At 36.5% G+C, this 23,135-nt stretch overlaps 1 protein-coding gene across 50 annotated transcripts in view; it reads right to left on the bottom strand.

The window, feature by feature from the left end:
* DLG1 (discs large MAGUK scaffold protein 1) overlaps nucleotides 1-23,135 on the bottom strand; it is a 264,467-nt gene that overhangs the window by 68,912 nt on the left and 172,420 nt on the right. For all 50 annotated transcript variants that reach the window (XR_014824577.1, XR_014824579.1, XR_014824580.1 and 47 more), the window contains one exon: nucleotides 8,478-8,580. Coding sequence is in view for 46 of the 50 variants with exons in the window: in XM_021070093.2 (XP_020925752.1) it covers nucleotides 8,478-8,580 (103 nt within the window). In the remaining 4 variants the exon portion in view is untranslated. The remainder of the gene's footprint in view (nucleotides 1-8,477; nucleotides 8,581-23,135) is intronic.

Here is a 23,135-nt window from a genome sequence, read left to right as displayed (position 1 = left end):
TTACCACAGCTGAATAGTATTTCATTGTATATATGTACCACATCTTCTTAATCCATTCATCTGATGATGGACGTTTAGGTTGTTCCTGTATTTTACTTTTTAAAGGCAATTTTAAAAGTATTTTTTTTTTTTTTAACATTCCTTTTCTGACTTTTCAGTTAGTGTAAAGAAATGCAACTGATTTCTGTTATGTTAATCTTGTATCCTGCTACCCTGTTGAATTCGTTCATCAGTTCTATTTTTGTGTGGAGCTTTTAGGGTTTTCAACATATAGTATCAGGTCATCTGCATATAATGACTATTTTACCTCTTCTCTTCCAATTTTGATACCTTTTATTTCTTCTTTTTGTCTGACTGTTGTGGCTAGGAGAGTGAAAGAGCTCTTTTTTTTATTTTAAAAATTTTCCTCTTTTTTTAACCTACATGCTTTAAGGAACTACTGTGCACCTTCTAGTTAAACTTAATTTTTGATATATAATTTTTTTATTTCTAATAATTTTCTGAGGCCTATTAACTCATTTATGTTGTTCTTTCATTTGTTCCATCATTCTCTATTAACTTTTTTGGGGTCACACTGTGACATGTGGAAGTTCCAGGGCCAGGGAACAAACCCATGCCACAGTGGTGACAAGTCAGGTCCTTAACCAGCTAAGCCACCAGGGAACTCCCACCTTTAACTGATTTTGAAATATTAGGTTATTTCTTTCATTTGTTTTGTGGGCATGTTTTTTGGCATACTTTCATTGTCTGTGGAGATGTTATTCCCATCCTTATTTTCATTTTTCAAATAGGTTTCCATTGGATTCAACTTCGATCTTTTTCTGCTGTTCATTTTTATGTGAAATTAGTTTTCCAGGACTTTTTTAGATAATAGTACTGGGTCAGGATAGCTTTTCTATTTTCACAGTTCTAGAATTCCCTTCTGTTATTTCTGTCAAATGTTTAAAAATATGATGTCATATGCTGTGAAATTTCCTGGTGCTATACATTCTCCTACTCATTTGGATCTTCTATAACCTTTGACTCTATAATCCTTCTTCTGCTCAATTTGGATTTTATTCCCAGTGGTTTTTCTTCAGTTTGGGACTCTGAACTAAAAAAGAGCTAGGCTAGTTAATTGTGTCATAGGGTTCTAGCTCCTTCATACCTTATTTTAGTAGACCTCTTGCACTCACTTGTTTTGCACTCAAGGAGATGGTGCCAAAAAACAAACAAACAAAACAAACAAACAAACAAAAAATCCTTATAGTTTCAGGTATTGTTCTCAAATTGACTCACTGCATTTTCTTCCTTCCTCTTCCTCTCTTTTTGCTTTTTTAGGACAGCATCCCAGGCATATAGAGGTTCCCAGGCTAAGGGGTGAATCAGAGCTGTAGCTGCTAGCCCACACCACAGCCACAGCGATGCAGGATCCAAGCCGCGTCTGTAACCTACACCACAGATCATGGCAACATCGGATCCTTAACCCACTAATCGAGGCCAGGGATTGAACCTGTGTCCTCATAGGTGCTAGTCAGATTCGTTAACCACTGAGCCATGACGGGAACTCCAATATCACTGCAATGTAATTAATATTTTCTGGCCCTTGGAGTTCCCGTCATGGCTCAGTGATTAATTAATCTGACTAGGAACTATGAGGTTGCAGGTTCGATCCCTGGGCTTGCTCTGTGGGTTAAGGATCCGGCGTTGCCATGAGCTGTGGTGGAGGTCGAAGATGCGGCTTGGATCCCGTGTTGCTGTGGCTCTGGCATAGGCTGGTGGCCACAGCTCTGATTGGACCCCTAGCCTGGGAACCTCCATATGCTGTGAATGCAGCCCTACAAAAGACAAAAAGACAAAAAGACAAAAAAAAAAAAAAAAAAAAAATTCTAACCCCCAAAATAGACATTTAAGGCCTGGAAGTTGATATAGTATACATGAGGAACAATGAGAAAATATTTGCATTTAGGGCTTTTTGTGAAGGGATGCAGCTTTAATCTGTGGTTGAGAGATGTTCAAGGTATGGGCATCAGTTGGAACCTCGGAGTTGTCATAGAGATAATTTTAAGCTGAACACACTTGAGATTCAACAAATGCAGAAAAAAGCCTCCTTAGAGCTTTCCTAATCTGACTAAAAGCAGCAACTTCTGGGAAATGAGGTTGTTTAAATCTTTTCTCTTGGGAAGTTTTATAGCCCTGAAGATGGAAAGACGACTCAATATGGTAGAGACAAACACTATCACAAACTTTTTTCTAAAAACATACTTTTCTTTCCTTAAGAAACCTTTTTTAGTTTTCCCCATAAAAGGCTTTTCTCCCCACTCCCTTTTCCATACTGTTAGTATGCCTTTAACCATTTAATGAGCCGGCTACTTCTTTTGCTGGTTCCCTGCATACATACAAAATAAATTCTTTTCTTCTATCTATCTGTCTCTGTCAGTTAAATGTGAATTAATTTACCCAGCTACTGAAACTAAAAGGGTACAGGAAAAGTTTTTCCTTATCTACGTAGAACAAGAAGAAATCTTGACCACTGGAAAAGCTGTGTAACCAGCAAGTTACTTAACCATTTTTTTTTTTTTTTTTTCCTTTTTGGGGCAGTGCCTGTAGCATATGGGAGTTCCCAGGCTAGAGGTCAAATCAGAGCTGCAGCTGAGACCTATACCAACACCAGATATGAGCTTCATCTGTGACCTATGTTGCAGCTTGTGGAAACATCAGATCCTTAAGCCACTGAGCAAGGCCAGGAATTGAACCCATATCCTTAGAGAGACAACATCAGGTCCTTAATCTGCTGAGACATAACAGGAACTCTCTACTTAAGCTTTTTGTGCCTGAGTTTACTCAACTGTAATGTAAAATGATGGTAACTGCCCAGTTTATAGGGTTTTATGGGAATTAAAAGAGTTAATAAATGTACATGGTTGGATGCCTGGCACACATTTTTTTCTTTTATAGTCTATCACTCAACCCAAAGGAAATTCTTTAACTATAGATCAGAAACCACTTGTCAAAATTCTATACCTTCTGGGTATAGAGTAAAAAACTAGAACAGTAATTCTCATGCCCATGTTTGACTTCTGATTATGATTCCCCAAAATGATTAGTGGTAAAGCTCTAAAAAATGAACTGATGCTTGTCTTTGGAGTTAGCAAAACTGAGAGGAGCTAGGAGAGAACATCATTTGAAATGTTTTGGAGAGATTTTTTTTTTTTATACTTAGAGTCTAAGGCATGAAAGTTCAAAGTTTTTCAAGCTGAAAAACCCATAACAGTTTTCATGGAAGACTAATAGGCAAGCTATAAGTCCTAAAAGATAAAAACTTACTCTACCAAAAAGCTTACCTCTTTGCTCTGTCTGTCTGCCTGTATATATGTATGTCAGAATACCAATGAAGCAGAGAATCCCAAAAGATTTGTCATAAGTAAAGTGAAGATACTAACTGCAAGGAGATGACTGATTATCAGACTGTCAGGTGTCCTTTTGTACTTCACAGAATAGCCAGCTCACTGAGAAAGAAAATCTGAGTCTTATCTTCAATTTATATCCTTGGCCCTCATAGCAGTTACACACTGATGATGTGGAATTTTTTTTTAAGTGCTGTACAACAAAAATACATTTGTTAAAACTACATAATTAGTATTAAAATAAAACATAAAGTCATCGTGTCACTGACTAATAAACAAATGTAAGGTAAGCAGCAATATAGCAAGAAGGACAGGTAAGTTTTCAAAGTACCCAAAACATGCTTTCACATTTTAACTCTCTTATCTCTGGTCTTCTGTTATTATTTCTAGAATGTCATTTCTTCTCTCTGTCCACTTAAAGTCTATCCATTTCTTAGGTTTCCAGTTAAGCCCCAATCCTACTCTTTTCTCATGGCAGGAAATATGATTTACTTTCTTTTGAATTCCTGAGGCAACATCTGACTTCTGTACTCTATTGGTACTTATCTTGTGTTTATTAGGCAGTGACACTCTAGCTGTGGTAAAAGAATACAGTATAAATCAAAATTTCCAGACTAAACACACATTATAATATTCCCAGTGAAAAGTATCTAGATTTTGAAAGCAACAGATCTGGGACCGAATCCTAGCTTTTACTCTCCTTGTTATTTGGGTCTGTAGGGATATAGCTATGTGTTTCATAAGGCTCTAGAGCAAGGCTTAAATTAAAACATACACACAAAATAGGCATCTAAATAAACATACAATTATAAACTGTGTTAAGTGTTATAAAGGAAAATATCACAGTGCTATGAGAAATGAAATCATGAGGAGTTCCCGTCGTGGCGCAGTGGTTAACGAATCCGACTAGGAACCATGAGGTTGCGGGTTCGGTCCCTGCCCTTGCTCAGTGGGTTAACGATCCCGCGTTGCCGTGAGCTGTGGTGTAGGTTGCAGACGCGGCTCGGATCCTGCGTTGCTGTGGCTCTGGCATAGGCCAGTGGCTACAGCTCTGATTCAACCCCTAGCCTGGGAACCTCCATATGCCGCGGGAGCGGCCCAAGAAATAGCAACAACAACAACAACAAAAGACAAAAAGACAAAAAAAAAAAAAAAAAAAAGAAATCATGAGAAGGAGCTAACTGCAAAAAGGATAGAGGGAAAGAATATTCTAAAAACAAACAGAATGCACAGAGAATTAGGAAAATACCTGGGATAATCAAGGGTCTGAAAGAAAACCTGTATGGTTAAGAGCTTAAGGAGCAAAAGGAAGGAGGAGAGGGCATGAAGTGAAGCCACATGTATTGTGCTGTGCTCAGTCATACAGGGATTTGCATACCCTATTAAAGGGTTTAGATTTTATTCAAAGTATAATGAGAAGTGTTTTAAGTGGGAAATTATACAATGCATTCTTTGATTTTTAGAAAGATTGTTTTGGTCGATGAATGGATTGGAGAAAGTCAAGAAAAAAAGTAAGGAGACTTGAAAGAGGCTCTTAGAATAGTTTACCTAAGACATGATAGTGGGTTTAGTTAGGGTAGTGGCTCAGACATACAGGTTGAAAAAAGGCAAGAGAGGTCAAGGATGACTCCTGGGCTTCTGATTTAAGCATCAATGGAAGTGCTATTTACTGAGAGAGTAAAAGAATTATTTTAGACATACTCAACTTCAAACATTAAGGATAAATACTGTTGGAGAAATCAAATAGGACATAAAAGTCTGGTGTTTAGGAGATGTTTGGAAAAAAAGATAAGAATAATTAACATAAAGATCTAACCTGGAAACACATGTCTGCTAAATAGCAGCTACCTGAATAATCCTCGAAGTAGACTGCAAATTCTCCTTGATACAAAAATGGCTCAATCAAGACTAGAATAGTTAAATTTTGAATATAACTATAGAAAAAGTATGAAAGGTTCACATGGAAGTGTACAAATCACAAAATAGAAGAAAACAAAACAAAACAAAACCCCAAAAGATAAGCTCAATAACTATTCTAGGAAAAGGGTAGCCCATCCTTACCAACTATCAGTGGGCAAGTATACCTAGAGCATAAAGGGGTATATTAGGCTTAGTTAAGTCACTAAACATAAAAATAGTAAAATTAATGATCCTTGTTCTGATCTAGGCTCACTAAGCATTACAACGGTTCTTTTATTGATTGATTTTTTTACCTCTTTATTAATAACCTAATATTTTTAACTGGGTCTCAGAAGACTGCTTTTTGATAAACATTAACGAGAGTATGTCTGAATTTTGACCATTATGAGTCAATTTTCTCTATATCATGCTGAGTCTTTTCAGTATAAAGAGTCACTTCTTTTTAATTCAGGAAAGTTTTCGTGACTATATTATAATTTTAAGCATTTATTCTCTTAAAGAAATATACTTTCTTCAGAAAGTCTATGTATATGCTGTATATATATTATTGCCTGTCTTTTCTATCTAAAGTTGTTTTTATTTAATTTTGTTCACTTTTCCTATTGTACCTTCTATGTCCCCTATTGAATTTTCTTTTATCTTTCTTTTTCTTTTTTTGCTTTTTAGGGCAGCACCCGTGGCATACAGAAGTTCAGGCTAAGGGTTGAACTGGAACTGCAGATGCCAGCCTATGCACAGCCACAGGGATCCAAGCCGTGTCTTCGACCTACACTACAGCCCACATTAACACCGGATCCCTAACCCACTGAGCAATGCCAAGGACTGCTCCTGGGTCCTCATGGATACTGGTCGGGTTTGTTGCTGAGCCACAAAAGGAACTCCCAACACTGATTTTTCTGCAGTGTCTCTTTGCCTTTGTGTTCCGATTTAAGAACATGGTTTGCTTTCTTCTTCTCTCCTGGGTTCTGCTAGCTCAAAATTAATCTCTTCTGGTTGTTAAGCCATCTCTTCCCATATAGTTCTTTACATATCTACTTTGCAGTCTTCTTTCAAATAAGTGAATCCATACATTTTTAAAAAACATTAAAATCAAATTTTCATCTGATTTGTGCTAATTTTTTTGTGTGTATATGTATGTGTGTGACTAACCTTCAATTCTTGCTAAGCTTTGCTATATGTTTCCATCTCTTCTCATTAATATTTTTGCATGAAAACGAGGCCAGTTCCTTTAAATTGCTTATTACTGAATGTTTGCCTAGACCAGAAAGTTTGAGGTGCAGCAGGCAGATAAAATACAGGTTATTTTTACAGCCTTTAAAACCAAAAGACTGTCAAATGCTATTAGGACAGAAAGCTTTAACCATATATGGGTTCTTTATTTCTTTAAACGAAACCGCATCCAGGATGGCTTCTGCTCTAACTTGCTCACACCAATTTCTGTATGGCATGCCATAAACAAGGTATGTTTTTATACCTCAAAAATGAGCCCCTGGGAGTTCCCATCGTGGCACAGTGGAAACGAATCTGATTAGGAACCATGAGGTTGCAGGTTTGATCCCTGGCCCTGCTCAGTGGGTTAAGGATCTGGTGTTGCTGTGAGCTGCGGTGTAGGCTGCAGATGTGGCTCGGATCTGGCTTTTTGTGGCTGTGTGCCAGTGTAGGCCAGCAGCTGTAGCTCCATTTCAACCCCTAGCCTGGGTACCTCCATACGCTGCTAGTGCGGCCTTAAAAAGCAAAAAAAAAAAAAAAAAAAAGAAAAAAAAGAGAGAGCTCCTCACCTTTAGGAAGTACAATTTTCTGTCGTAAGTTCTGCTACCAGTGAACACTGTTCAACATTCCATGTTTTCACTCTTCCCCTCTGTCCATATAGCGTTTGCCAGATCTCAACCTGCTTAAGTAGCATTTGCCTATATTTTACTTAATGTGAGGTGAAGCTGTATGGGTAGAAGTATGTATTTATATTTTATTTTCCTTGTTGCTTTTGAGGTCAAGGGCCAGATAACTGACTTACCCTTAGTCATATCTAAATAGTCTATATTTCTCATAAACATAAAAATGAGAGGCTTTCTATATAATATTAAGCAACCAGTGATTATAATTTGGTTTCCATATAATATACCTATAGGGCAAGAAGGTGTTGGCCAGAGATAAAAGTATGTTCAGTCCCAACTGGCAGTTTTGTTTCTCACAAAAATTAATAAATTGCCATTCTGACTTCATACATTAGTCCCTATTTGCTTGATTAATGTGATTTATTTGGAACTTAACCCTTACATAACTGAATTTATTCTTATTCAGTTACTGAACTTTAATGCTGAGGTTTATAAGAAAAATTTTATTATGAAATAGCAAGCAATGCCCAACATGCCACTTTGATCAGGGAAAACACCTAAGAGGTTTTGTTACAGAAATAAATTCCACTCCAAGAAAAGAATAATAAATGTAACTTGCTAAATTATACAATGCTTCACCTAGCACCTTTAGTCACAACATTCTTTCCTTCTTCACCTTGTTTATGAACATTAACTAGTACATTACATATTCTTTTGGGTGTTCACGCTTTTTAAATTCCACTGAGGTTTTAGTGAAGTGGTTATGTTGATGTACACTAGAGTCTTATGTATGTTTAACATGGCATGACTTCAAATTTTCCATTGCCACCTTCTCCCTCTAGGAACTTGGGAAGGTCATTACCATGATACTTCACTATTTAGAAACATACGACATCCCAAACTTGTTTTTTTTTCTCTTTAAGTAACAATAAAGGCTACTGGAAACATATCTTAAACCTTCATACAAATAAATATACTCTAATTTAAAAGTTAGAAAAAATTGGGATAACCAAATTTTCTTTGGCAAAATTACTATCTTTGCTTTTTAATCACTGTGTAAAAGGTATGTGTTTGGTTAGATGATAAATTTAAAAAAATAAACACTTGAAAATTAATGCAAGTAACAGTGAAATACTCAAAGGACTGCCAGATACAAGTTCCCACACTATATTAAAAACACTTGGATTTGGATAGTGAATGACGTTCAGGCTCAATGAATAATAGATTAATAAATTAGGCAAAAACATAAAAAGAAAGTTAAGTTTAGAAGTTAAACATTAAGAGGAAGACTTCTAAAAACTGAAATAAAAAATAAATATATACAGCAAGAATTTATTACCTTCAGGTCGGTATTGTGCAACAATTGTGACAGCCTGGCCAGCATTTTTTAAAGCAGCTGCTGCCTGCTCATGGCTGGCAGTTCTGAGGTCAACACTGTTTACCTGTAAATCAAACCAGATCTTAAATTTGAAAGAAAATCATCATGCTGAGAGAAAACACATAGCCTGTTTTTAGAATAGGGATATATTTTAAAAAATTACTTGCAATTATTTTATCACTAAAATATTTTCTTGCTATGATTTACTAAAAAGATATTGTACAGTTAAAAAAAAGATTACTATCAAAACTGTTTTATTCACTAAAAATACTTTGTTTACTGTCAAGTGAACAAAACCAAAACATTTCCCCCTAGGTTTTCTAGAAGCCTATCGATCACTTGAGAAATTTGATAACCTGAAAATCAACAAGTGTCATCATTTTGCACACTTCATTTCACTAGTAACTCAAGCAAAAGGAAGGAAATTCATCTGGTTTGTAGCATCCTTTCAACTCCTGCCACATTTTCAAAATTACTCATCTCAGTTTCACTTCTCCTCCTTCCTTTCCCAAACTAAAGCTTACTTCTTTTGGAGTAATAGGAAAACAGTTACTTAAAAGTATTTAAAAAGCTCAGATTTCAAGGACACTGAAATACAGTAAATGTTATTAAAAGAGTAAGGAGACATTTTCTGAACTCAAGGATCTTCCTTAGGTGCAATAATCACTGAGGTGATCAATCCCACTCCAGAAGAATAAACAACTTAATTCTTATTTCTGAAATGCTGCCAGTACCAACTACAGTGCAAGGTACACTATCTTTAGAGACTGAACCTTTTCCACTACAAGAAAAACCTACTAGGAAACTAATGTGAGCACTAGACCTGAAATGTAACAAACTTTAAATATTTAAGTTAGCTTTTCCCCTTAAGAAGTATCAAATAAAACATAGCAAACATTGGGTTGTCACTGAATATTTCTGGAAAGGAAAAAGAACTGTCAGGCAATTTTTATATGAAAGCTTGTTTCTTCAGCATCTAATCTAAAACCTGTTAAAGATTACATACCAATTTTGAGAAATCTGACTATAGCCTAGAAATTCTTGGGATCATAAAATTTACATAAAAGAATATTTTAAACAGGTAAAGACCTGATGTTTTATATTATCTATAAATATAGGATATTATTTAACTAAAATGTGCATATACCTCACAAATGAAGATCATAGTCCAAATGCCTTAATCTAAACATATGTAAAATAACAGTTTTATTACAGAATGTATCTTTAGCTGAAGGCTATAAAAAATCAACACAATGTGTACATAAAGAAAAATCTCCTTAATCCTCAGGAGAACAAATTAGAGAAAAAATATAAAAGGTAGATAAACTTTCATAGTTTATTACAGAAAAGATCATAATTTTTAATGAATCATTCCTGAGCATCAAATCCTTTTGCTACAGAAAAGATCTGAAGACAACCTATAGAGACTGAAAAGACAGTAATCTGTTAACAAGACTACAAATTAAAAATGTTCTTAAGTAACACCATTTTAAGGGAATATATAATAAAGGATATTTTAGAAGAAATCCTAGTGCTGAGAGACATACTATCTAAATAGACAGGGTAAGAAACAAAACAAAACACAAATAACACTTAAACAATGGAGATATAATTTCCATATAATGCACATTTTTAATAATTCATTGCTTTAGTATATCAACAAGCATGTGCAACCATCACTATGCTCCAATTCTATTATTGTTATTTTTTTTAATACTTACTTCCCCAACACAATTTTTTTTTCTACTGTACAGCATGGTGACCCAGTTACACATACATGTACACATTCTATTTTCACACATTTATCATGCTCCATCATAAGTGACTAGACAGAGTTCCAAGTGCTACACAGCAGGATCTCATTGCTAATCCATTCCAAAGGCAATAGTTTGTATCTATTAACCCCAAGCTCCCCGACCACCCCACTCCCTCCCTCTCCCCCTTGGCAACCACAAGTCTATTGTCCAAGCCCATGATTTTCTTTTCTTTTCTGTGGAAAGGTTCATTTGTGCCTTATATTAGATTCCAGATATAAGTGATATCATATGGTATTTATCTTTCTCTTTCACTCAGTACGGGAGTCTCTAGTTCCATCCATGTTGCTGCGAATGGCATTATTTTATTCTTTTTTTATGGCTGAGTAGTATTCCATTGTGTATATAGACATCTTCCTAATCCAATCGTCTGTCAATGGACATTTGGGTTGTTTCCATGTCTTGGCTATTGTGAATAGAGCTGCAATGAACATGCGGGTCATGCGTCTTTTTTTTTAAGGAAAGTTTTGTCCAGATATGTGCCCAAGAGTGGGACTGCTGGGTCACATGGTAGTTCTAGGTATAGATTTCTAAGGTATCTCCATACTGATCTCCATAGTGGTTGTACCAGCTTACATTCCCACCAACAGTGCAGGAGGGTTCCCTTTTCTCCACATCCCCTCCAGCATTTTTTATTTATGGACTTATTAATGACGGCCATTCTGACTGGTGTGAGGTGGTATCTCATGGTAGTTTTTTGATTTACTATGCTCTAATTCTAAAACATTTTCATCAGCCTCCCTCAAACCCCACTACCATTAGTATTCATTCCCTTCTTCTCTCTCCCCTTAGTCCTTGGCAATCACCACTCTAAGGACTTGTCTATTCTGTACATTTTAAATAAATATAACATGTGATATTTGTGTTTAGCTTCTTTTACTTATTTTCATGGTTCATCCCTGTTGTAGCCTGTTCTAGTACTTCATTACTTATTATGGCTGAATAATACTCCATTATATGGATATTCCATACTTGGTTTTTCCATTTTGTTAATTCTTTTTTTTTTTTGGTCTTTTTGCCTTTTCTAGGGCCACTCCCATGGCATATGGAGACTCCCAGGCTAGGGGTCTAATCAGAGCTGTAGCCGCCGGCCTACGCCACAGCCACAGCAATGAGGGATCTGAGCCGCGTCTGCAACCTACACCACAGCTCATGGCAATGCTGGATCCTTAACCCACTGATCAAGGCCAGGGATCAAACCTGAAACCTCATGGTTCCAGGTTGGATTCATTAACCACTGAGCCATGACGGGAACGCCTAAATTTACTCTTTTTGATACCACTTTAAATAGAATTGTTTTCTTAATTTCATTCTCAGGTTATTCAACGCTGGTATACGGAAACAAAACTGTACAGTGATCCACTGTCCTGCAAACTTGTTGAGCTTGTTTATTAGCTCTGATAGTTCTTTTAGCAGCTGCAAACAAGAGATGATCTTTCCTTCTTTCTTTCTTTTTCTTTTTTTTTTGTCTTTTTGCTATTTCTTTGGGCCGCTTCTGCAGCATATGGAGGTTCCCAGGCTAGGGGTCGAATCAGAGCTGTAGCCACCGGCCTACGTCAGAGCCACTGCAACGCGGGATCCGAGCTGTGTCTGCGACCTACACAACATCTCACGGCAACGCCAGATCGTTAACCCACTGAGCAAGGGCAGGGATCGAACCTGCAACCTCATGGTTCCTAGTCGGATTCGTTAACCACTGCGCCACGACGGGAACTCCCCTTCTTTCTTTTTTATCTAGAAAGCTAACGTCTTTTTTTTTCCCTAACTGCCCTACCTAGAAACTCCAGTATATGTTGGATAGAAGTGGCAAGAGAGGACACCCTTGTCTTGTTCCTGATCTTAGAAGGAATGCTTTCAGTGTTTCAGCATTTAGTGTGACATAAACTACTGTATTTTCATAGATACCCTTTATCAAGTTGAGGGAATTTTCTACTATTCCTAATTTGTTTGGTGTTTTTATGGTAAAAAGGTGTTGGTTTCTAACAAGAGCTTTTTCATTTGCTTCATGTCCTTAACTCTATTACTATGGAATCTTACTTTGGCATTCTTATATTGAACGAACCATGCATTCCTTGGGTAAATTCTACTTGGTTCTGGTGTATAATCCCTTTTTATGCTGGTGAATCCAGAGGCTACTTTGTTGAGGATTTTAAATAAAAATCAGTAAGGGATATTGTAGTTTCTGTGATATATTTGTATGGTGGGTTATAAGAATAATACTAGCCTTGTTGAAGGGTGTTTTTCATGCCTATTCCTTTTTGGGAAGAGTTTGTGAATGACTGGTGTTAATTCTTTAAAAGTTCTATAGTTGGACTGAAGCTCCTGTTGTGGCTCGGCAGGTTGTGAACCCAACTAGTATCCATGAGGATATGTGTTCCACCCTTGGCCTTGATCAGTGGGTTAGGGATCTGGTGTTGCTGTGGGCATGTTGCAGGTTACAGATATGGCTTGGATTGCACATTGCTGCAGCTGAGGCAAAGGCCAGCAGCTGTGGCTCCAATTTGACTTCTAGCCTGGGAACTTTCATATGCTGTAGGTACGGCCCTAAGAAACAAACACATAAACAAACAAAAGTTCTATAGACTGCACTAGTGAGGCCAATCTGGTCCTCAGCTTTTTCTCTGCAGGAAATTTTAATTATCAATTAAATCTCCTTCATTGTTACAGGTCTACAGTTACAGCTTCTATTTCTTCTTGAGTCAGTTTTAATAGGAACTTCTCAACAATTATACAATATAAACAGTTATCTATCATATATAATCTATATAACATATATTATAAAATATACTTTGATTCTTAGTAACAATTTTTGTCTTAAAGTCTTTGCCTAATATTTGTATAGCCATTCTATTTTGTTTTGGTTACTATTTGCATAGTTTATCTTCTCCAACCTTTTATTCTCAATGAAGATTGAATCTAAAGTGTGTCTGTTGTAGAAAGTATATAGTTGTATTAAAAAAAAATCTACCCTGTCAATACCTGTCTTTTAATTGGAGTATTTAATCTAGTTATCTTTAATGTAATTATTGAAAAATATTTTCTTTATGCCTTATGTCTTTTGTTCCTGTTTATTCCTTCATTACTAACTTTTAAAATCTTTTTTCAGAGTACTATTTTAATACCCTTTAAAATTATATATACTTTAAGTTACTTTCTTAGTGATTTCCCTAGATTATAATTAACGTTTTTCTTTTTTTTGGTCATGCCTGTGGCATGTGGAAGTTCCCAGGTCAGAGAGGAAACCAACACCACAGCAGTGACCTCAGCTGCTACAGTGACAACATCAGATCCTTAACCTGCTGCACCAGAAGTGAACTATAATTAACATTTTATAACCATCTACTTTGGATTAATACCAACTTAGTTTCAACAGTATATAAAAACTCTTGCTCTCACAACTAGAGATTCTCATACTGAGTGAAATATGTCAGAAAGAGAAGGACAAATAACATATGATATCACTTATAGTGGAATCTAAAATATGGCACAAATGAACCTACCTACAAAACAGAAACAGACTCACAGACATGGAGAACAGACTTGTGGTTGCCAAGGGGGAGGGAGAAGGAAGTAGGATGGACTGGGAGTTTGGGGTTAGTAGATGCAAACTATTACATTTAGAATGGATAAACAACAAGGTCCTACTGTATAACACAGGGAACTACACTGAATCTTCTGGGATAGACCATGATGTAAAAGAATATGAAGAAAAGAATGTATATGTATGTATGACTGAGTCACTCTGTTGTACAGTAGAAATTGGCAAACTGTAAATCAATGATATTACAAAAAAAAAAAAAAAGGAACCATTCATTGACTCTAAATGGCTAAAAACAAACAAAAAAAACTTTTGCTCTTATATATATAATTCTTTGCCTTCCACACCTCTTGTGATACTGTTTTCATATAAATAATATCTTAATGCTTGGGAAGTTTTTTTGACATAATTTATTCAAATATTCTTTCTGCCCCTTTCTCGCTCTCCCGTCATTCTGACGTCAGTTGGTACACTTAATGGTAACTCCACAGGTCTTTGAGGCTCTGTTAATTTTCCTTAATTCTGTTTTCTTTCTGTTTTCCAGCCTTGATAATCTTAATGAACATATCTTCAAGTCTGCTGATTCTTCTGCCATGTAAAATCTACTGTTGAGCTTGTCTAGATGGTTTTTAAATTTCATTTATTGTACTTTTCAACACTAGAATTTCTGTTTTTGTCCTTTTTTTATATAATAGAAAATCTCTTTGATATACTCTACTTGGCAAGATATTGTTCCTATACTTTCCTTTCAGTCTTTAGACATAGCTTCCTATAGTTCTTTGAACATATTTAAAATATCTGTTATAAAGCCTATGTCTAGTAAATCTAATGCTGGGCTTCCTAGGGACTTTGTACTGACTGCTTTTACCCTCTGTGTATGTTTTTTTTTCTGCATGTCTCAGTTTTTTATAGAAAACCTAACATTTAAAACAATATAATGTAGCAGTTCTGGAAATCAGATCTATCCTTCTATTCAGGGCTCATTAATATTACTGTTTGTTACAGCCATTTGGTAACTTTTCTCAATTCTACAGTTTGTATTCTCTGTTTTATATGCCACTGAAGTCTCTGCCTGGTTAGCTCAATGGTCAGATAATGATTGGACAGAGTTAAATACCTAGACTCTTTGTTGACTGGCTGTGTGCATGTCAGGTAATGCTGCCAACATTCAGCTATACAACACTGCCTTAGTCTTCACTTCCTTCTTGCACAGAACCTCATGTTCAGCCAGAAGTGAGAATTTAGAACCTTTTCAGGTTTTCCTGAGCAGGCATATAGTCTAGGACATGCATGTGTCCTCCTAGATACCAAGGAATAAGTCAGAGCTTTTCAAAGGCCCTATGGAGATTTCATTCTCTAGTTTTTATTTTTTGATCAGTCTGTGGTTAGCCCCAACTGTTATCCAATGTCTCAGGGAGCCATAATGTGTCTGTAAATGTTTTGGCAATTACTCCAGAGGAAAAGGCTTTTGCCCTGGTGGAACTCTGAATCAGGTCAAATACAGAGAACCTAGAAAATATAGTGTTCCAAGAACTACCAGAGAGGGCAAATTATGACAGTTCTTTGGAAAAGATGCTCATTCACTGTAAATGTGGGCTATTATTCAAGGCAAATATGGATATGGAAAGCAAGGGATAGGATGTAGGCACATTAAATCTCCACAAAGCTCACTCTCATGGAGATTCAGCAATTATTCTTGAGTAAACCCTTCCTGAATTGCTGTAAGTCTTAGGTTAATTTCCTAGAGTTCTGAAGAAATTTATTTTAACAATTTTGGCCACTTTTCTTACTGCTTTTATGGAGGAGAAAATTTTTGTTGAAGTCTCTTGGGTCACTTTCCATGATATAAAGTTTTCAGTGAATAGCAACTGTATTTTCCACTATGCTTGGTATAATTGGAAATAATAGTAATTTAAAACTTCATTCATACCATACTGAAAAATACAGTGTTCAAGATTTGTTCTAAATCTTGATTTCAAAAGCTTCTTTCTCAAACAAAATTGAATATATCAAAGGGAATATTTTATAAAATATTACTATTTATATTTACTTATTATTTACTTCCTTGCTTCCTAAATAACTCATTTACACTTTCCTCAGTAATGTGAGTTATCATTAAGAACATTAATAACAGGGATGTCTTTAGAAGAGGAGTTCACAGGGTTTGGTCCCAGGAACAGCAACATTAGTATCTTATGGAAACTTGTTAGAAATACAAATGATCAGATCCCATCCCAAGTCATAATGAATCAAAAACTCTGGAGATGGAATCCAGGAATTTTTTTTTTTTTAAATAAGGCTTGAGGTGATCTTGATACAGGCTGAGGACTGAAAACAGATAAATTTTGGTAAAAAGGTACTTAAATAAGTATGCCAGGGCCAGGGATTGAACCACACCATAGCAGTGACCCAAGCCACAGCAGTGACACCAGATACCTAACCCACTGCACCACTAGGGAACTCCCAGGGTTTTTAGCTTGTAGTTTTGAATATCTTTTCTCATGTTTTTTTTTTTCTCATTCCTCTCTCAGAGTATTTCCTTAGAGAAATTTAGTAACCATTAAAAAAACTTAAGATTACTGATGCATACTGACAAACATAAGTCAGTATTTAATTTACAGTAACATCAGGGAAGCAATTGGCCTGGACTCTCTGGGACATTCAGTTTTAAAACTAAGCCTAAAGGAGTTTCCAGATATGGGGCTTTCAGTGCTAAAACTGGGAATATTTTGAGTAATCCAGGTTGTGCTGGTCAGTCTAACATATTCTAATAGTATGTCAGTGACCCATATAAAGTGTTTCCACATGGACAATTTAAAAAACATCTATTTTTGTTTTGAGTTTTTCACACCTAAAAATTTAAGCTAACTGAAAATTTATTTTGACACAAGGTGTGAAGTGAGGCTCTAAGCTAATTTTATTTCACTAAATAACTAGCTAATTCACCCAACATTTCATTTTAAAACATCCATTCCTTACAACTAACTTCCCTTCTCATGCTGTAAATTATTTTAAAAGTTTAAATGGTTCAGTTGGAAGGATTTTCAACAACTATATACACCCATAAAACCACAACCCCAAACATACCTTTCCACCAACCAACAGAGTAATCTCCTTTGTGCCTCTTTACAATAGTAAGTACAATCATTAGCAATCAGATTTTGACTTTTATCAATACAAATTAGTGTCGCCTGCTCATCATTATCTTATAACTGGAATGATATAGTGCGTATTTTTGTGGTGTGTTGTTTACTCAACATGATTTTTTTCATTGTCATCTATTTTGTTTTGATTTTTATTATGAGTAGGCTGTTATGAACATTTCTGATGTTGTTTTTGTAAAGATAAGATTTCTTTGGTAAAATCTGGGTGATAAGGTTAAAGTTATGTTTAATTTCTTTAAAACTTCCCCTAGGGAGTGATCAAGATGGTACAGAAAAGGAGGGCATGTTGCTAACTCTTCCCACAAATTCATTGGGGATACATCTATAAATGGAAGAATCCTTACGGACACCTACTGAACATTGGCAGAAGAATTCAAACACCCTAAAGGCTAAGACAGATCTTGATGTAACTGGTAGGAGAAGGGGAAAAACTGAGAAAAAGAAAAGAAAGGAGAAGTAGAAGCAAGTTGAGATATACACCCCTGGGAAGGTGCTGAAATGTGAGGTTTACAGAACATACTCGGGGACAGAACTGCAACTGGTTGTGCAAAAGCACCCAAAAGGGGCTGGAGAACAGAGTACCATAACCATGAATGTTTGAGGAAGAAGCCTACGTAGCCAGGGAGGCTTAGTGCCATTACTGAGTTGTATGTGAGGGGCGGAACATACACTGCAGCCCCCTTTCCCAAGCAACCCTCTGTGGGCCACAGGGTAGAATACCACCAGGGCTGGTCTGCTTGCCCGGACCACTGTCCCACCCTTCCCACCTGAGTGAACTTGTGTGCCTCATTTCTGGCCTGCCTCTCTTCTGGGCAAGATTGTTCATTCCATTCTCTGGCCTACCCACTCCAGTCAGAGTGAGTCCCTATGCACCTGATCCCCACCCCACCCCACTTCTGGGTGGGACTGCTCACTCTGTCCTCTAGCTTGCCCATTCCTTCTGGAGCGAGCTTGCATGTCTCATCCCTGGCCCACCTCTCTTCCAGTGGGTTTGCTTGCCATGATCTCTGGCCTGCACAATCCCACCTCCCTTCTCAAAACGGGGAAGGAAAAAAATATGCTTCAAATGAAGGGACAAGATTAAAAACTCACAAAAACAACCAAGTGAAGATGATATAGGCAATCTACTTGAATATGAATTCAGAGTATTGATGGTAAAAATGATTCAAGATCTCGGAAAAAGAACAGAGGCAAAGATTGAGAAGTTACAAGAAATACTTTTAAAAGATCTAGAAGATTTAAAGAACAAGCAAAGATAAATAATACAGTAAATGAAATGAAAAATACCCTAGAAGGAATCAATAGTAGAATAAGTGAGGCAGAAGAATGAGTAAGTGAGCTGGACGATAGAAGAGTAGAAATTACTGCTATGGAAGAGAATGAAGAAAAAAGAAAAGAAATGAGGACAGTCTAAGAGACCTCTGGGACAACATTAAACATACCAACATTCACATTCTAGGGATCCCAGAAAGAAAGGTGAGAGAAAAGGGGTCTGAGAAAATCAGGAAGCACAGAGAATCTCTGATAGGAGAAATCCAAAGAGGAACATACCAAGACATATATCAAACTGACAAAAACTGAAGACAAAGAAAAAATACTAGAAGCAACAAGGAAAAAGCAGTAAATAATATGAGGGAAACGTGATAAGGTTATAAGCAGATTTTTCAGCAAAAACTCCACAGGCCAGAATCATGGCATGATATAAAGTGATAAAAGGGACAAACCTACGCTACAGCCATGGCAATGCAGGATCCAAGCTGTGTCTGCTACCAACACCACAGCTCAAGGTAATGCTGGATCCCAACCAACTGAGTGAAGCTAGGGATCCACATCCTCATGGATACTAGTTGGGTTTGTTTCTGCTGAGCCACAATGGGAACTCCTCTGTCAAACATTTAGGGAAGAGTTAACACCTATTCTATTGAAACTCTTCCAAAAAACTGAAGAGGGAGGAACACTCCCAAGCTCAATTCTATGAGGCCACCATCACCCTGATATCAAAATCAGACAGATTTCCTGATTCCATGAGGAAGTAGAATTTATCCCAGGGATGCAAGGATTCCTTCATATCTGCAAATCAATCAGTATGATACACCACACTAACAGTCTGAAGAATAAAAACCATATGATCTTCTCAACAGATGCAGAAAAGCTTCTGACAAAATTCAACTCCCAGCTCTCCAGAAAGTAGGCATGTGGGAACATAGCTGAACATAATAGAGACTATACATGGTCATAATAAAGACAAACTCACAGCTAATATCCTTCTCAATGGTGAAAAGCTAAAAGCATTTCTAAGGTCAGGAATAAGATAAAGATGTCCCTGCTCATCACTTTTATTCAACATAGTTTTGGAAGTCTTAGTTATGGCAATCAGAGAAAAAGAAATAAAAGAAATCTAAATTGGAAAGGAAGAAGTAAATCTGCTACTGTTTGTAGATGACATGATACTATACACAGAAAATCCTAAAGACGGTACCAGAAAAATACTAGAGCTCATCAATGAATTCAGTAAAGTTGCAGGATACAAAATTAACACACAGAAATCTCTTGCATTCCTGTATGCTAACAACAAGAGATCAGAAAGAGAAAATAGGGAAACAATCCCAATTGCCATCGCATCAAAAAGAATAAAATACCTAGAAATAAACTTAATTCAAGAGGCAAAAGACCTGTACTCTGAAAGCTGTGAGACTCGAATAAAAGAAATCTAGGATGGCACAAACAGATGGAAAGACAGACCATGCTCTTGGACTGGAAGAATCAATATTGTCAACATGACTATACTATCCAAGGAAAACCTACAGAGTCAATGCAATCCCTGTCATATTATGAACGGCATTTTTCACAGAACTAGAGGAAAAAATTTTTTCAAATTTGTATGAAAACACAAAAGACCCGAAGAGCCAAAACAAGCTTGAAAAAGCAGAATGGAACTGGAGGAAGGAGGCTCCCTGACTTCAGAGTATACTACAAAGCTACATCAAAACACTATGGTACTGGCACAAAAACAGAAATATAGATCAATGGAACAGAAAAGAAAGCTCAGAGATAAATGCATACATCTATGGTCAACTAACCTTTCATTAAGGAGGCAAGAATATACAACAGAAAAAAGGCAGTCTCTTCAGTTTTTGGTACTGGGAAAACTGGACAGCTACAGGTAAAAAAAAATGAAATTAGAACATTCTCTGACACCATACACAAAAATAAACTCAAAATGGATTAAAGACCTAAAGGTAAGTTTGGATACTATAAAACTCCTCGAGGGAAAACACAGGCAGAACACTCTCTGAAATAAATTGCAGCAATCTTTTTTGATCCGCCTCCTAGAGGAATGAAAATAAAAACAAACAAATGGGACCTAATTAACCTTAAATCTTCTGCATAGCAAAGGAAACATAAAAACAAAAACAAAGAAAACCTACAGAATGGAAGAATATCTTTACAAATAAAGCAACTGACAAGGGATTAATTTCCAAAATAAACAAACATGTCATGCAGCTCTGTTTGGAAAAAACAACCCAATCAAAAAATGGGCAAAAAAGGGAGTTCCCATTGTGGCTCTGTAGTTAATGAACCCAACTGTTATCCATGAGGATGTGTGTTTGATCCCTGGCCTTGCTCAGTGGGTTAAGGATCCAGTGTTGCCATGAACTCCGGTGTAGGTCACAGATGTGGCTCAGACTCTGCATTGCTGAGGCTGTGGTGTAGGGTGGCTGCAGCTCCAATTCAACTGCTAGGCTGGGAACTTCACATGCTGCAGGTGTGGCCATAAAAAGAAAAGTAAAAGATTCAAACAGACATTCCTCTGAAGAAGACAGACAGATGGCAGAAAGCCACATGAAAAGAGGCTCAACATCACTAATTATCAGAGAAATGCAAATCAGAACTACAATAAGATATCACCTCACATCAGTCAGAACAGCCATCATCAAAAAATCTACAAATAATGAATGCTGGAAAAGGTGTGAAGAAAAGGGAACCCTCCTTTACTACTGGTGGGTATGTAAACTGGTGAACCTACTATGGAAAGTTGTATGGAGGTTCCTTAAAAAACTAAATATAGAACTACCATATGACCCAACAATCCCACTCCTGGGCATATATCCAGAGCAAACTCTAATTTGAAAAGATACATGAACTCCCAATGTTCACTAGATACTATTTACAATAACTAAGACATGGAAGCAACCTAAATGTCCATCGACAGAGGAATGGATATAGAAGATGTGGTACATAAATACAATGAAATACTACTCGGCCATAAAAAAAGAAATAATGCCATTTGCAGCAATATTGGTGGATGTAGAGAGAACCATACTGAGTGAAGTAAGTCAGACAGAAAAGAGAAATATTATATAACAACTTATTAAAATCTATTTTATTAGATTCCTTATTTTTGGAATCTAATAAAAAATGACTCAGAAGAACACATTTATAAAATAGAAACAAACTCAGATTTTGAAATCAAACATATGTTACCAAAGGGGAAACTGTAGGGGAGAGATAAATTGGAAGGATGGGAATAACACATACACACTAACCGTCAATAACCTACTGTATAGCACAGGGAGGTCTACTAAATGTTTTGTAATAACCTATATGGGAAAAAGAGTGGATATATGCATATGTACAATTGATTCACTTTCCTGTATACCTGGAACTAATACAACATTGCAAATCAAACACACTTCAATAAAGTTAAAAAAAAAACTTGTCCCAAAGTTCTTGCAGTTACTGTACAATTTTACTTGCTCACTAGTAAAGAATAAGAGTTATAACTACTCCATATCCTTGCCAATGTCTGTTATCATCACTTTTTTTTCTTTTAGCTATTTGACTGGGTAGGGTATGGTAACGTCCTTAAAAATGTTTGAACCTAGGCATAATTTACATTCAATAAAATAAATCTTTTTTAGTTTACAGATAAGAATTTTGACAACTGTGTATATTATATAGCCGCTGCCACAATCAAGATATAGAAACGTGACATCACTCCCACCAAAATTCCTCCATCTCTCTTTGTTTATTGTGTTTTATGCATTTCCCCTGATGCCTAATGTTAAATATCTTTTTATGTGCTTTTAGGACATCCATATATCTTGTTTTTTGAAATAGCTCTTTTAAGTCTTTTGTTCTTTTATTTTTTTTTCTTTCTTTTTATAGCCATACCTGCTACATAAGGAAGTTCCCGGGCCTTAACCCACTAAGCCAGGCCAGGGATCAAACTTATATCCTCACAGGAACAAAAATCAGGTCCTTAACCTGCTAACTTCTGGTCATTTTTAATTTGAGTTACACATCTTTTCATTGCTGCTTTGTGGGAGATGTTTAGACATTCTGGATATAAGTCTTTTGTGAGATATATTTACTAAGAATATTTTTCCCATTGTAATGGTTTGCCCATTTGGGTTTTTAATGGCAGCTTTTTTTAATGGTTAGTGTTTAACATATCTTGTCCAAGAAACTGCTGTCTACCTCAGGGTTGCAAAGATATCTTCCTATGTTTTCTTCTAGGAGGATTATGGTTCTGAGCTTCAAATTTAGATTTAAAAGATTTAAATCAATCTAAATTTAATTTTTACATATGGAGTTAAGATTGGGTTGAGGTGTCTATTTTTCCATACAGATATCCAGCTGTTTCAGCATCACTTATTAAAAAGACTTTCCTTTCACAATTGAACTGAGTTGGTCCCTTGTTACTATTTAAGAAATCTGGAATTCCTATTGTGGCTCAGCAATAATAAATCTCAACTAGTATCCTTGAGGACGTGGGTTTGATTCTTGGCCCTGCTCAATGGTAACAAACCCAACTAGTATCCATGAGGATGTGGGGTCAACCCCTGGCCTCACTCAATGGGTTAAGGACCTGGTATCGCCGTGAGCTGTGGTGTAGAGTGCAGATGCAGCTTGGATCTAGTGTTGCTGTGGCTGTGGCATAGGCCAGCAGCTGCAGCTCTGATCTGACCCCTTGCCTGGGAACTTCCATATGCAGTGGGTACGCCCCTAAAGGACAAAAAAAGAGAAGAATTCTTTGCCCAATACTAGTTCATTAAAATTTTCTTATATGTTTTTTCCCCCTAGAAGTTTAATTCTATAA

This window comes from Sus scrofa, chromosome 13, assembly GCF_054392235.1.
Source record: "Sus scrofa isolate SSC_HxYL_T2T_F1_AM1 chromosome 13, Sscrofa_HxYL_maternal_Yorkshire_Landrace_v2.0, whole genome shotgun sequence".
In the NCBI taxonomy this organism is placed as follows: Eukaryota; Metazoa; Chordata; class Mammalia; order Artiodactyla; family Suidae; genus Sus; species Sus scrofa.
Note: the sequence above shows the minus strand (reverse complement) of the source record. Positions and strands in the feature narration are given on the sequence as shown.